The 16,134-nt window shown below is 48.7% G+C and overlaps 1 protein-coding gene across 3 annotated transcripts in view; it reads right to left on the bottom strand.

Annotated features, from left to right (window-relative positions):
- The window catches only part of PLXNA2 (plexin A2), a 222,099-nt gene that overhangs the window by 112,823 nt on the left and 93,142 nt on the right, over nucleotides 1-16,134 (bottom strand). For all 3 annotated transcript variants that reach the window (XM_036859147.1, XM_036859155.1, XM_036859165.1), the window contains exon 4: nucleotides 12,938-13,072. In XM_036859147.1, the coding sequence (XP_036715042.1) occupies nucleotides 12,938-13,072 (135 nt within the window). The remainder of the gene's footprint in view (nucleotides 1-12,937; nucleotides 13,073-16,134) is intronic.

Genomic DNA, 16,134 nt, shown 5'->3' with positions numbered 1-16,134 from the left:
AGAGACCTGGAGCCAAGAACTGACTAGATCCACCAGTAAATAAAAGGTCACAATGATTTTTCTAGGTACCCAGGGAGAAGCAGAGAGAGAGCTCTGCTGACGGCAGGAGCTGACAATTGGTAAATGAGCCTCTGCAGTTATCTGTTTCCCTTCCTTCTTCTTGTTTCATAAGACAGAGGCTAGAAATAGATGCAACTGGCAGATGACTTAAGGGTGAAAAATGAGCAACCTGTTAGTTGGAGTTGGGGGAGGGACACTCAGTGGCAGAGAAACAGGACACCCACACGTGAACCAGAGGGTAGGAACAGGGCCTAGCTGGGGCCGTTTCCAGGGTTTGGCTCTTGCTCTGTCCCAAGCATTTGCAGGGATTCGTCATTGAATCTTCTCAGCAACCTTACAAGGCAGGTATTATTGTTCTGCCCACTTTTCAGAAGGTAAAACTGAGGCTTAGAGAGGATAAGCCAGGCCCTACTGAAGAGTGGCGGAGCCAGGAATACAGGCCCAACTGCCTCCTAAGATGAGCTCTTTATATTATCCTACAAGGCCTCCTTTCCATACACCCTTTTTCTCTCTTTTCTTGTCTCCCTTCTTCCCCTTCCTCTCTTCCAAGCCTTCAGCAAGTGTTTACTGAGTACCTAGCAAGGGCCAAACACTGTAATATCTCTTCAGGAGACAGAAGCAGCCCAGACAGGCAAGGTCTCTGCCGTCGAGGAATGTTGCTGGAATGGGCTCTGCCCAGCGCTGGCCATCTGTTTTCTTGACTGTGCTGCTCAGCTCCACAGCCTGTCCAGGGGGCCTGCTGGTGGAGGAGGGACACCGAGAGCTGGGCGCAGGCTTGTTTCCTCCCAAGTTCTGTGGTGCAGCAGCAGGGCTGGGGGAGCTTTTGGTGCCTTCTTTTTGGGCTGAGTCTCCTTTTATCTTGGTGGTGGTAGGTGGGTTGAATCCACCTGAAGGCTGCTCGCCTGTGTGCTGTGGATATTCTGTGAGGACTGATGCTCCTAACCCTTGCCTTCAGCCCCAGCAATATCAAATTTGGGGGAACAGTCCCTGAAAAGGCTGAACTCTTTCATGCCTCCATGCTTTTCCTTTGCTTTTTTTTTTTTAATTGAAATCTAGTTGACTTACAATGTTGTGTTAGTTTCAGGTATACAGCAAAGTGATTCAGTTATATACATATATATATATATATATATATATATATATATATATATTCTTTTTCAGATTCTTTTGCTATTTATCCCACTCAGTGAGGCCCTCTCCTTTCATAATACACCTAGAGCATCACCCCCTCCAGGAAGTCTTCCTTGACTCCCAGGCTCTGTTGGGTAGCCCTGAGAGGTAACCCTTTCACACATTCCCAGCTCTCTGCATACTGTATTGTAAATCTGTCGTCCTGTATACATGTATGTGTCCTGTATCTACATATATGATATTATGAGGGTGAGCTCTGCGTGCACAATAGGACCTCAAAGGTTGTTGATGAATTACTTTGTGGCTGAGTGGCTAACTAAGACATCGTTCTTGGCTGTGTCCATTTTTCTTTTTCCAGTCTTCCTTCCGCCTGACTCTCATCTCTGACCATCTCCCTCTTCTCATCATTAAACATTACTTGAGGGATGGAGACTGAACCCAGACTGTTTGCTAAGCCACCAACCGCTGATGACACAGCCAGTTCTCCCTGCACCTGGTACAAATTTCAAACCCCAACCTGTTGGCGGAGGTGGGGAGGGTGGGATAACCAGGAGCGGGAGTGAGGAAGGTTACTCCAGGCAGAGTGGCGGAGGCTCGAGGAATTTAACTGTGCAGCATGCACACTATGAAGTAAGACTGTGGCTGAGACACTGGGTTCCTGAGCTGGGCAGGCTACGGCAAGATCAAAGGGCCAGCTGGAAAAATGTAAGACATTTTCTGAAAACAGCAAGCCCCGAGGAGAAGGAGCACGGACCGGCTTCTCCCGCAGCGAGCACAGCCCTGCCCTGTTGCACGGAAGAGCCGTGTTAGTGTAGTTACCCTTCCACACCCCAGAACACAGAGCAATGCTTATTCTCACTCACTTATACCCATGCACCCCTGTCTCACAAGCACACACAGACCCATATCCAGGTCAGCCTCCCAGGGCTGGGCACTTAGACGCTGCTTGAACCGTATCCAGGGCCACAAAGAATGCACCAAATGTCACGGCCGCAGGGGACATTCAAATACATTTTATCAATGGGGAAACTGAGGCTCCAGTTGGCCTTAACTCAGATGCAGTCGTGAGACCCTTCGATGATTAACAGAAGGCAGGATCCGAACTTACCACTCCCCCGTCACTCTCCTATCATCCCTCTGACATCCCGCCACCCCCTTCACCCCCTCTGACTCCCTGGCAGCTCAAAGTTGGATTCTAAATTTTGTCCCTTGGACCAGCTCCAGAGAGAAAACGTGTCTGACAGGCAGCATGTGTGAGCGGCTGGTCAGAAGTCACGGGCAGTGAGGAAAACCTCTCTCCAATATTTCTGTAAACCAGTATGGGGGTCATTTCTGGCTGAGGAGCTCAGAGACTTTTCTCTGCAGAAATCCACTAGTGTTCAGCTTCCCACGTCATGGGAACTCGGTGTTCAAGGAACCGCTCTGGAGAAAAAGGCGCTCTCGCATGGGCACCAGGAGCCCCGCCCTTGCAGGAAGGAGCCTCAAGTTGCCTAATGCCCAGCACCCACCTCCCTCCTCTCTCTGGGGGAGACCCTGTAGTATGGGCCGTGAACCTCAGAACCTTAAATCGTGCTTCTTTCCAAGGGTTCGTTGACTCCCCTCTCCTCCCTCCCCCTTCCCTAACAGCCGGTGCATCTCTTGGCACCTCCAAAGCTGCATCTTCACATCACAGCAACTGTCCTAGTCATCAGTGGATGGAAATAACTTTTCACGACGGCTCCTCTGATGTTGCCATCTTTTGTGTTGATCAAAACAACAAAACGAATCAGACTCTTGGCGTCTGACTGAAGCCTAATTGGAAATACAAAGTGGCACTAAATGTTACGGTCTAAATAAAACACATTCAATTACAGAAACTCAACTTGGGGAGCATGAGGGAGAGATCTGGTAAGGAGCTAAAAAGCAGGCTGCGGGATTCTGGGGCATCACTATGGGGCCCCCGCATTGGCTGGATGAGACTCAAGATGGCAACACAGAAGGCCTTCTAGAGCCCAAGAACCCCTGGGTAGGGCCAGCGAGGGAGCCTATACCTGTTTGCCTGGTTCACACTTGAAGTTGCACTTAAGAGGCTGAATCGGCTTCGTGCAATGCCTCTCACGTGTCCTGCACCTGCCCCCCTTGCAAAGGTGTTCCTCTGCCAGACAGGCCGAGCTGCGGATGGTGGTAGAGAGTGCAGGGGAGTCCTGACATCACCCACTGGGCGCCTTGAACGGGCCTCCTTGGTTGGGGGGCGTGGGGATGGCAGGCGGGGCAGGAGCTTTGCAAGCACAGGGACCTGCACCTCTGCTCTGGCTCTGCCTCCTAGGCTGTGACCAGCCTTGCTCTGGTCACTAAACCTTGCCACCCTTGACTTCCTCTCATGTCACACAAGGGTGATAATACCTGTCTTTCAAGGTTGCCATAAGGAGCTGAGATCATGCTTGCGAGGGGCCTGACCTGCGGCACAGGACAAACCGCAGCTTCCTGGGGCGGGTGCCCTCTCGGCCTCCACTCTGACCATCAGAGACATGTCCTGTGACTGGACATGTCAGGCCCGGGCAGGGTTCACTTGCCTTTATTGATTTGCTAAACAAAACAGTGCACTGTTCCAGTGTCCTTGAGGGTGTGAAGTGAGATGTGAGTCTGAACTGGTCTGGAGACTTGAGAGCTGCAGGTGGAGAGGGAGCAGGAGGGGCGGGCCTTCTGCACTCACGCGGCAGCCAGGGGGCGCCGTCTCAGGAAGGCGTGTAACAAGGCTTGGGCTTCAGAAGTTGGGGGGAATCCTAGCCCTGCTGCTGGCCAGCCTAGTGGCCCCGGGCAAATTACTTAGCCAGATTGAATTTCAGTTTTATTATCTGTAAAAAGGAAAGGCAAGGACAATACTACTTATCCCAGGAGATCGTTGTATTAGCTGAGGTCATGTTTGCAAACTAAAAGAAGAAAAAATCACGACCTAAATGTTAGTTAGATTTCAACACATCTTACATTAGGTAGAGCTGAGAGGCAAGGCAGGGTGGTTAAGTTTCTCTTCTAGGTGTGGCTATACGTGGAGCATGATTTGCAGGGCTTGGCCTAGAGATTATGCATGGGGGCACAACCATAAAATATAATTACTACTACTAACATTTATTAAGCAGGTAATATGTGCCAGGTAACTTTTCAGAGTGCTTTTTAACGTATTAATTCATTTAATTTAATCCTCAAGCAGATGTCATAATTATTCCCATTTTATAGGTGAGGAAAGTGAAGCACAGAGAGGTGAAGCAACTTGCCTAAGGTCACACAGCAGTAAGTGGTGGAAACAGGACTTGAACCTAGGCAGGCTGGCAGGCAGGCTCTAGAGCCCATGCTCATCATGGTGGCCAGGAAACTGCCCATCATCAACCACTATCTTCTTCTTCACACTCTGGCTTGGTAGATACTCCCATCTCAAGGTCTCAAGAGTTACTCCCCCCTCAGGTCTCCTGTCCTCATCTATAAAAGGAAGGACTGCCTTTCACTAGACAGTCTCTGAAGCTCTACCAGCTCTGGATTGATGTGTCAGAGAGAGGGTGCATTCTCTGAGTGACCCCAAGTATGGAGGGACAAGGACAGGGCTCTTCATGATTAGTATGAGTTACTTCTGTCACGGAGCACATTGTATATCTCTGCTATAGCACTGCTCACTCTATATTGTAATTTATCTATACATCGTTCTTCCCCACCAGAATGTGGCCTCCCTGAGGGCAGGGATTATATTTTATTTATCTCTCTATAAAAGCACATTTAACAGTGCTGTTGTTGCATTGTAAAGATCAGAAAGAAATCAAGACAGTACCTATCTTCAGGGCAACCCTATTTATAAGATCTTTTGCTGGAATATTACTTAGAAAGACTGCCCTGTCTATATCTGCATATGCAAATAACCTGTCAGTGGACAGCTCTATGCATTATACATGGTAGACACTTGATGGTCTGTTGAATAAATGAGTCTGTGTATGCAAATGAGATGCAAATCTTTCCCTATTTTAATTTGACCCTTGGGAACATCTTCAGGGACTCCCTTGGGCTCAGGTTGTTCTAATTTTTTTTAATTGAAAATCTTTTAACACAACCAGTTTTGTATCTTGCCTGTGCTGAGTGAAGCTGTTGTCAAGTTGGGAGAAGAATGCTGGGCTGGGCTAGGTTAATTAGGATTAATTCTGGCTCTTCTGGTAATTCAGAACATGATCTAGGAAGTGACTCCCCTCTCTGGGCATCATTTTCCTCATCTTTAAAATAAGTGGGGTTTCCTTCCAGTACTGAGGTATAGTGATTTCCCATCTTTTGGTCCTAGGCATGTCATTCTGGGCAATCAGAGTGTCAGCATTCAGCGATCCTACCTAGAAAGAGAAATCGCATCCCTTGCCAAGGATTAGAGAAAGAGTCTCCAGCCCGCCTGCCCATGTAGAGAAATGAGTTTTTTAGGCACCAGTTCTCCCAGCCTGGGCATTGTGTTCAATCATTTCTTTCCAAACCAAAGGATTTTAAAATAAGAGGCTGGAGTTTTCTCTCTTAAATACAACAAGCCAAGCGTCTGATTAATAGGGTGGGTTTGCATTTCCTTTCCCTCATATGAAAATATTTATAAAAAATGCTCCAATGAGAATATTAATAGCCAGGGAATCAGCTCCGTGTCAGCTTCTTTGTTCCCTGATATTTGAAATGGGGGGAAAGAAAGAGGGAAAAAATCAAATCCAGGCTTGGGGTGGGAGTCACCAGTCCCTGAACCCCCTCCTCCATGAGGCAGGACTCCCCTCCTCCTTTGGGAAAGACACTGAGATGCGCACTCAGCTCCTGGGCCACACTGAGGTCCTTAACCAGAAACACATGTGCATCAAAGCCTTGGATTGAAAGTGACACATTTGAAAACAAAAGTACAGCAGAAATTCGCTTATCCTCACTTTCCTAATCCGCAAACTCTGTAATTCTCCCCAAAGTCCCTCAGGCTCTGCTCCAGCCCCTGCCTCCTCAAATTCTCTCCCCCCTGTGGCTCAGCCCAGGCCTCCCAGCTCAGGCAGAAGGGAGAGCTCCTGTTACTGAGACTTCGACCGCCTTGTAAAAATACACCTTGGCACGCTCTGCCTGCACCCTGGGAAGCCTTATCGCCAGGACTAAACAAATGTGCACAATCAAAATAATAGTCTGAGATGTCAAAATAAATGAGCAGGGGACATCTGGAAGTATGGCTCCCCAGAGTTTTTTCTTCCCCTTCCCCTTCCCCAAGTCTTTAGATGCCTAGGGGCTTGGCAGTTCAGTGGCTTTGGTCACAGGTGAGAGACTTACTGCCCTTACGTCACAATAGGCCCTTTGAAAATGCTTCTTATTTTTGGCCCTAGGTCCAGGTTTATAGTTGACAGGCCCTCCCCCAAACCAAGGACACCAAAATTCGTTCTCTAGTGAAGCTGGCTGGACACTGCTAGGGTGGCATGCTAGAGGCATCTGGTCTGTGTCCTTCCAGCCCTCTCCCCATCCCACGCAGGGTCTTAAATAGTGCAAGGAGCTGGGGGGCAGGGGTGTCTCTCCTGCACTTGAGACCTTCAGAGAAGGATAGTTTCATAATCTTTCCAAATAATTCTGATTGCTAATAACTCCAGGCCAAAGTTCTTCTTGCCTCAACTCTCTGAAATTACTTAAGATGGGGGTGATTAAAAAGTTACTTTCCTGTCATCCGTGGGGGTAAAGTCCCATTGCCCTGCATGAGACAGCGGATCATCCAGCAGGACCATCTTCTGAGTGGACTGATGCAACATTGCACAGGAAGACTGCCTGGGACAGCCCTTAAAATCACATGCCATCGTCTGGGCAATTTCCAGGCAGTGTGTCCCTGTTCCTGATGGATTCCCTCAAAGGCTTCCCAGAAGCACTTTCAGAGCCACCTTTGATGTGGGTCTCGTTTAGGACTTAACACAACCTTCAGTCCATCAACAGCAAGCTTTAAAGCTACTACTGGCACTTCCCTGTGAGTTCAGGGAAATCAAACCAGTTCTGGTGACTGTGGTCTTAGGTGTTGGGTGTTGTGCAAGGCTGAAACGGCAGCTAGCCTGCTCCATGCCCTATGGGCCTCATACTTCCCATCTGGGGTCAGGATGGGTGAGCTTTGAAGTCCTTACCAGCTCTGATGCTTTATGGTTCATAACTTGGGAGACAGGAAACCATGTATTTACCTTCCCTGTGCCTTGTTTCTCGAAGCATGGTCATGGGCCACACCCATCAGAATCACCTGGGGTGATGGGCGGTAGAGAGGTGAAGAGTCAGGTAGAAGACAGAAGGAATATGACTTCTAAGGCTAAGTCGTAAAAAAAGGCAATAACATTTGTACCTTATTTGTGGGAATACTCACTCCTGGAGCCCTGAGCGGCCATGTCTGCCATGAGCTGCCATGCTCAGGATGTCTGACCATCTTGAGGCCACCATGCTGTGAGGAAGCCCAAGACACAGGGAGAGGCCTTGTCTAAGGTACCCTGGCCAACAGTCCCAGCTGATCCCAGCCTTCTAGTTCCCAGCTGCCAGACATGTGAGAGGACGTGCTTCCAGATCATTCTAGCCCTAATCATTCCAGTCACCTCAGCCCATTCATGTCATCCCAGCAGAGGTTCCAATCCCAACGTTGCAGAGAAGAGAAAAGCCCTCTTCGGTGCACCCTGTCTGAACTCCTGACTTTTACATAGTTTGTGAGCATGTGAAAGTGGTTGTTTTATGCCCCTCAATTTTGAAGTGGTTTGTTACATAGCAATAAATGACCAGAATGTGTGCCGATAACTGACATACATATGGGCATTCAGAAGTGGGGTCTGAGCGTCCACAACTTGGAGAATGGCAGCCCCATCTACTGCAATGAGCTTGAGGCTTGCTTACCTACTTGGTGAGGCCAGACATGGAAAGCCCCAGGGATAGCCCCTTTCTGGCCCAGTGTCCACACATGCAGCCAGACAGGGGCCTGGAGGCTTGGGGGATGACCAGGGCTCAGGGTCCCCCTCCCTTCTCTCCACAGATGCCTGGAATACTGGCCTCCTGGGCCTCACACATGAGTCCAGGGCTGCCTTCGCCTGTATCAAGGGGACCAGGACTGTTTAGTCTGCTGGGCACATTCCTGGATTTTAAAAATAAATAGCAGATTATGAGCGACTCAGCCGGATGCTGTCATTAGGCCAGGCCAGAGGCTTCTGAGGTGTCCCTTGGGAGGGAGCAGCAGGAACGTCAGGTTGGAGGTGTTTGCCTGAGACTGGGATCTTTGTCTCAGCCGTGATTTATGGTGGAGATGCTTCTAGCCCTCTCTGGGGTCTCAGAAGTTCTAATAATACTACGAATGACAATACGATAATGACAATAATCATTACCACTTATTGAAAGCACTGCCTGTGTGTCAGACACAGTGCTAGGTAATTTATATATAGTCTCTCGATCCTCACAACAGTCACCATTATTAGGCCCACTATACAGATGAAGAAACCGAGGTGTAGAGAGGTGAAATAACATTCTCAAGGCCATATGCCTAATAAGTGGTGACAGATTGTGTGCAAGGCGGTCTGACTCCCATGCTCCCACTCTTAACCACTATGCTACCTTGCCTCTCCAGGCCTCGAAATAGACAGCAGCAACCCATGTCCTCACCCACCCTAAACACACACACACGCACACACGCATACACGCATCACCAGCCTTTCTGCTGTTCCCAAGGCCCTTTCCAGCCTACATGGAGCCATTCTCCACTGTGACTCCCTTTTTCCATTTCACCCTTCGCTAGATCATTTTATGCCTCTATTCCCTCTGCTAATTCAAACTAATTAAAGTATAAAATAGAATAATTGCTTCCATCCACATACATTTTTCCCATCTACCCTGAGTACAGAGTTAGATTCCCTTTCTCAGAGTGGCCAGGCTGACAAGTTGGGTGGAACCTGGGGCTATCAAGTTTCTTTTCATCTTGTGACTTGCTTTTTCACTTGGCTCGTTGCCTGATTTTCCCTGGTCCCACCGTCTGACTTCCATTAGACACTGAGGATATGGTAGCGACTTGAATTCCCTCCCATAACATCTGCCGGTCGATTCGCTGTTGAGGAAGCTGGGATGGACTTTCTAGGGAAGAGGCAGGCATCCTATCCGTGGAGCACCTGGGCAATTAGTAGGATCGGGGAATTGGTTCCCAATTGTTCCCCTGGGACTGGCCGGCGTTGGCTCTATTAACAGTACATTAACATCGACTTGTAAGGCAGTGGCACTAACGACCCAACACTTCTTACTAGTCTTATTTCTTAATTACATTTAATTAACTAAGAGAAAGAGAGAGAGAAAGAGAGAGAGCGCACATGAGCCTATATTGGATTGTTCTAGCTCTATGGGGAGATGAAAACCTGTCTAGGCAAAACTGGAGGCCAGAGACTTGCTTCTACTCTCTTGTGGCATCAAGGATACAATAGGTGCCATGATTTGGGGGAGGGGGAGGGGAACAGGGAGACAAGAGCTGGGGACATGGTGAAGGCAGGGGTGAGAGAAGGCTGCCCAGAGATTTACTGGAAAGTGAGGTGGTGGGAAACCCCATTCCCACGATGTCTTATAAGGTCTTAGGTCTTTTAGGGAACTCCAAATTGTTAAATGACTGCCTCAAAACAGGAATCTGCTTATCCATAGCCTCCAGCGTTTCTACCCTCACTGCAGTGTTTACCCTTCGGGGAAGGAGTTCATATGGGCACGCATGGACTCATAAAACTCGTTCAGAAACTTCTTTTGGTCTAACCTCAAGGCTGTTTCCTGCGCTTTTGGGGTTGTCTTCTGGAGACGGAGAAGAGTCCTGGTCCCAAGGCCTTAGACAGGTCTCCTTAAGGTCTGAAAGAGCCTCTAGAGAGTTCGATTTATTATCTCCACCCTTCAAGCTGAGGAAACTGAGTCCCTGAGAAGTTCAGGGTCTAGGTCAGCCAGCTGGTTAGAGGTAGGCCAGGACTAGAATATAGGCCTCCTGGCTCGGCCTGAGGCCTGCTGGGTGTGCCGACACTTAGCTTCCTCCTAGTCACCACCCACGGTCACCACCCTCCTGAGTAATGGGATCGCAAAGGCTGAGAGCTGGGACAGGCCGTGAGGAATCTGAACGATGAGTATTCGCGGTGTGTGAGGTGGCGTGAAAGGAATTGCCCTCTTGCTGTCTCAGCCAAGCCTCACATCGACCCCTGGGAGACATACTGAGGTGACGTGACTTGTCTAAGGCCACCCGGTTATAAAATGTTGAGAGCTTCGGACCTCAGTTAGAGCAAAAGCTGAACTAGAACCCACGTCATTTGACTTTATTTCCATTGACTGTTCTCTTGCCACACATTCAATGGTTTCCTTTAAGAGGTCCGAGCTGTCTGTGAACACCCGGTACTCTTGGCTGCTCGGCCTCAGACAGATGGCCCTCCTGAGGTGTTCTTGGCCCTCATCCCTGGACCCAGCCCCTGGTGAAATCACCAGGCTACCTACTGCCACATGGCCTGCGGCTCTCCAAGTAACAGGCCTCTGAGTTCCACCACCAGTCCGCCTCCGACTCTGCCCACTGATCACGGCTCCACCGGGCATAGGGATCTCCCTTGACTAATATCTCACCTGATTCAAGAGAGCCCCATGGCATTAAACCAAATTCTTCCTATATCTGCTCAGCATGACTGGCTACTACTGAGCCCTTCTCTTTGGTGCCAACTGACAGGAACCAAGCAGCAGATGCAGAAGATGAGACCAAAGGAGGGATTATTTAGAAATAAGCTATGCAGACACTTGGTTTAGCCAGAGCTGATGCTCTCAGAGACGACATCCGATATGGTTTCAAGAGGTCATTGTATTCCCTGAAGGCCGCTTATCAGCCTCCAGCCCTCCTCTTTGGCCACATTTTGAATTCAATTTCAGAAAGCATCTCACTTGACTAAAAGATATGCAGCCCAAATATGTGCCTTGGCATCTTCTCAGTTCCACTGAGGTCTCACTGGTCACTTCTATTTGCTGTTTCTGCTTTTCTACTTCATGGGGTTCAGAGAACCCAAGAAAGAATTTTTATCCAGTGTTACCAGCCTGGTCCTCGGCCATACATAACATCTTTGAAAATATCATGTTAACATAGGTCTATTTGATCCCAGTGACCATCCTTTTATGCACTGGTCTAGGGAGCTATCTCCCCACCCACCCTTCTATCTGTAGATATTTCTGCAGAAGCACCTGGAATGGTGTTCACCAAATGTTAACATGGTGTTACATTTGGGGGTGTGGGGTTTGGGAACTTGTTATTTCCTTTTCTGTATGTATTGTTTGAATTTGTATGGTGCCCACCTATCAGTTTTGTTTAAGAAATAACCTTTTGTCTTATAAACAAAGAAAAATAGGAAGGAAAGGCAGAGCATTTATAGCCTCCAATCTGATGATAAAGATTTCCTTGTTAGACTGTAAGCAACTTAAGGGTAGTGACCAAGTCCCATTCATTTTGCTGTTTTTCCAGTACATTGTTCCCCATAAATACATGCCCAGTAATTTTTTTTTTTAGGGTTACAAGTTTGCATCTGGACTTGTTTATGCCTCAACCATGGGTGCTACATGAAAGAAGGTAAAAAGACAGGTGGGTTCAAGAGGATCTGGATGTAATTTGCATACAATTAGCATATGGTTTGTGTCATCTCTTCTCAGGAAGTAATTTTCAAGTTAAAGTTGCATCCCTTCTACCCTTATGCCATCATGTGCCCATTCACCTCTTCCTCCTTCCACTCATCCCTTGTCCCCAATTCAGAATTCACACATACAGAAAGGGAGGAGGGAAAGAGAACTCTGGGCAGGGTGAACTTGATGACAGACACCTGGAATCTTTGCAGAGTATTTTGAGAATGACACCTGAGTGGGGAGGTACCCTAAGAAAGCTCACTGGTCCTCCAGCGCCGCGTCCTTGTCTAGCCTCTAAGTCAGTGTCCTCAGCACCAAAACAGATTCACAGCCCTTTCCCTTTTTTTTGTCCTTTATCTTACTTACCATGTTCAGGTCAATGTCAAGATCACCAGTCCTGCTGACTAACTGTTGACCCGCTGACTGAATGAATGGAAGGAGCCAGCCTTTCCTAAGGTCTAAGCTTTGCTTTCTGCACCTCCTCTGATTTGGGGACTCCCTTGTCCTTCTCTTGTCCTTCACCATGGCTCTCCCTGCATTTGCCTTCTCTCTGCTCCCACATATTCAGATCAAATATAACCCGAGGGAATAACATTCCATCCAAGAGGGTGGGGAACCCACTCAGGTGTTACCCAGAAAAGGACAGAATTTTATTTCTCAGGCCTCCCCAGCTCTGCAGGCAGAGCTGCAGCTTCCCAGAGCTGGCTAGCTTCTACCCTGCATCAGTCTAAGACTCAGCCCAATACTTTTATCTCCTTCTGGGCCTTATCTTGGGTCTATCTCTCCCAGCCTGGAGGCCTGGATTATTTACACCTCTTTGGCTCCCTTGAGCAGCAGACTCTGTGGGCCCGGGAGCAGTAAATCTACCTCCTAATCACACCAAGCTGCTTCGTGCAGTCTGGCCCGTTCTTGTGGGGCTGTTCATCACATGCTGAGACAGGGTCTGTGGCCTAAAGAGAGGCTCCAGGAAGTGGCTGGCCCCAACTGCTTCTCTCTGACTCTCTGCAAAAGCTTCCTAGGACCCCTGAGCAGCAGGCCCAGGGGTCTCTCTTGTTCGATGGAATAGCTTCTGAACAAAGGTCACTGGTTATCTGCTGCTCCTGGGCTCTGGAAAGGAGGGATGTGTGTCAGCACTTACTTGTCTCTCAGACATAATGTATAGGTAGCGCTGATCAATGGAGAAGGCCATGTCCCGGAGGATGGGGCTCCCATCTTTGAGCACGGAGACCATCTCATATTGGACCCCACCATGGGGGGGACCATCGGCTCGAATCTGCAAAAGAAAAAAGGGCATCCTCAGCATCTGTACTCAGTGGTCCCCTGTGGGTTTACCTGCAGGTAGTTTATAGAAGATAATCCCTACATCCTGTGCCCAAGCGCTACCCTGAAGCAGGCTAGGTTACAGGGAAGACAGAGGTGCTTCTTAATTCAAACAGCCCAACTTCCACCAAGAGGAATCCTTTTCCAAGCAGTCTGAGTGTGCTAGTCTGGGACTTCTGATGGTGGGTTTATTTGTGTGAGCGTATATATTTTTAGGTGTGATCTGAATATCCCTATATGGTTATTCTTGTGTGTGTGTACATATATTTATAGCACTGCATGATAAGGGTGTGTGAGAGTGTGTGCTTGTGCACACTTATTTGTGTTTGGGGTAGGAGAATCAACATCTGCACAGAGTGCTTTTGCCTCGGGCAAGTAAGAGAGGATGGTGGGACCAGCACGCAAACCATCAGAGAGCTGGTCATCAAGAGATTCAAGATTTTAGGATCTCAGAAAGGTCTTTCTGACCCCAAACATATCCCCTGAATGTGTGCAAATCCACCAGGAGATTTTGGTGAGCCGGGAATCCCTGAGAACAAAAATCTGAGAATCAGTCTCAGAGCCCGTCCCAGGATAAGAAGTCAGAAAGGACTTGGAGGTCAATTAGTATGGTGCTTCTCAGTCCTGGATATACATTAGAGTCATCTGGGGAGTTTTAAAAAAAATATGGCTGGAGCCATTCATCAGAACCTCTGTGCTTGGGGCCCTGGCATCTTCGTTGGGTTTCAAAGCTTCCCAGGTGAATCTAGTGAGTGGCCAGCATCTAAAAGCACTGACTGTAGCCCAGTGGTTTTCAAACCAGCATGCCCTGAGAACCACCTGGAGGGATTGGGAATGCACCTCTGGGCCCACCCCAGGGTTTCTGATTCAGTGGGAATGAGGCCTGAGAATTTTCATTTCTAACAAATTCCCAGCTGATTTGGATGCTGCTAGTCTGGGGGTTTGAGAAGTGTTCCTCTAGACTAAGCTCTACACAGAATTTGGAATTTCAGCGGAGAGAGGTCCCTAAGGACCAGCACCTCATACAAAAAGGTGATGGCAGGGAGTTCATAGTTTGAATGTGCTCTCACCACTAGGTTTCCTGTTCCCAACACAGCAGCTGACTCTTGACCAATATTGCCAACCCCGGCTTGTTTCTTTGTCCTCCGTCCAACTAAACCCCCTCTAGCTCAAGCCCACTTTCCCCATGAAGCCTTCCCCAATCTCTCCACCACACTAATTGCTCCTCACCCTGATGGCTTTTTATCCACCAAACATTTTGTCCTGGGATTATAATCAATTGACTTGTTCATTGTATACGTACTAGCTAACGCATATTGACTACCTACTTAAATTGTTCTCTAATTGCCTCGCATGTGCGTAAGTCCGCCAACATTTTGAAGGCAGGAAGGCTATCTATTTCTCTGAGGACTAGAATGGAGCTGGGAACACAGCTGGTGATGGATAAAAGGGAATGCTTGAGAAATGCTCGTTGAAAGGACATGAACTATGAACCAACTGATAAAGTATCGTGGGCTCTTTAGTGCTAAATCAAAGTGAGATCAAAAGACAATTTTCAGTGGACAATTTTAAGATGAAGTCCTTCCCTCCTATTCCCTTTGATTTCTCCCTTGGACTTCTAACCATCTTCTTCCCTCTGCCCATTTCTCCCACCCCACCGAGAGCTCCTGAGAGCAAGGACCATGACTTATTCATTGCAAGGGCTAAGCTTGGTGCCTGATGCCACAATAAACACGCAAGGATGGATGAATGGATACATGTTCAGTTTTTATTGGCTGAGTAGAGAGGGTCAAGAGCATTATTTCTTGCAGAGTTGGGAGGGTAGGACCAGTGCTTCTATTCAAAGTTTTCTACCCTCCTGAGAATCTGTGTACTTGAGGGGCCTGAGCCAGGGTGTGGTCTGTGTCTGTAGAGTTGGGCTGGATTGGAGTGAGTGAGAAGCAGACCACGAGCCCATTGTGGGATTGGGCACAGTGGTTCTGGAGTTCCTAGTGGCAGAAACAGCACTTTCCTGCCTGAGGCGCTGGGCCTAGACCCCAGGGGTGGGAACACTGGAGCAGGGCCAAGAGTCAGAGGTACCAGGTTCTCCTTGTCTGCTTTGATGGGTGACTTGGGGAGCTCTGGGCTTAAAGATGAGGAGGTGACCTCAGTGGAACTGAAGAAACTCTGCTCTCAGCCATTCCTACCCCAGTAACTCCCCACTGTGGGTTGGACTCTCCTTCTCCCCTAAGCTCCTCTTTCGACCTTTTTTCTGCCTAGCTAGTGGCTTCCTGCTGTTCCAAGCTGTTGCCTTGGCAACTGTCACTAAAGCCCCTCCTTCCAGGGGAGGGGTCAGGGGGTCATTTAATTCATTCTCATAGGGCAGAGGAAGACTCTGGGGTCAGGAATGATGGTGTGGGGCTGAGGCTCCTGCCTTCCACCCTGGAGCAAATCTCATGATGGATTCAAGCAGAGGGAAGAACAAGGGTCTCAGTCTGGGAAAATGCCCCACAATTAAAATAGTTCCCTTAACCTTCAGAGCAGCATTCTCTCTCAGATGGACAAATCCAAAATTTCCATGAGATCCTTCTAGAAATATAGTAGCTTTTAATCACAAAAGTTCTCGGGCTATTGCAGGAGGTAGGGGGAGATGTGATAGTCATGACTTCTGGTTGGCTTAACCTCAATATTCCGTCTCCATAAAATGGGAGAGTTCAAGCTCTGCTTCCTCCTCCAAATGGGAAATGTCCCAGTGCTTCTCACGACCCTCCTTGTGACAGCTGCTCCTCTCCAGGGATGTTTAAATCTCCTCCGGGCACTGGCTCAGCCCCAGGAACTGAGGAACCAGCCTCCCACGCCAAGGCCAGCCCAGGATCTCCCCGCCTGGGGAGGCCAGTTAACACTCTGCCAGGTGAAGCAGCCCCGTCCCCAAGAGCCTGGGCACACAAAGTCAGAAGGAGGAAAGCCATGTCTGGCCCTTTGTGGTCCCCAGGACTAGATGGTACCCATGGCCAGGTTGGAGCTGAATTGAACCAA

The sequence above is a fragment of the Balaenoptera musculus genome, chromosome 1 (genome assembly GCF_009873245.2).
Source record: "Balaenoptera musculus isolate JJ_BM4_2016_0621 chromosome 1, mBalMus1.pri.v3, whole genome shotgun sequence".
Lineage (NCBI taxonomy): Eukaryota > Metazoa > Chordata > Mammalia > Artiodactyla > Balaenopteridae > Balaenoptera > Balaenoptera musculus.
The sequence above is the reverse complement of the archived record's forward strand: the minus strand, read 5'-3'. Positions and strand labels throughout refer to the sequence as shown.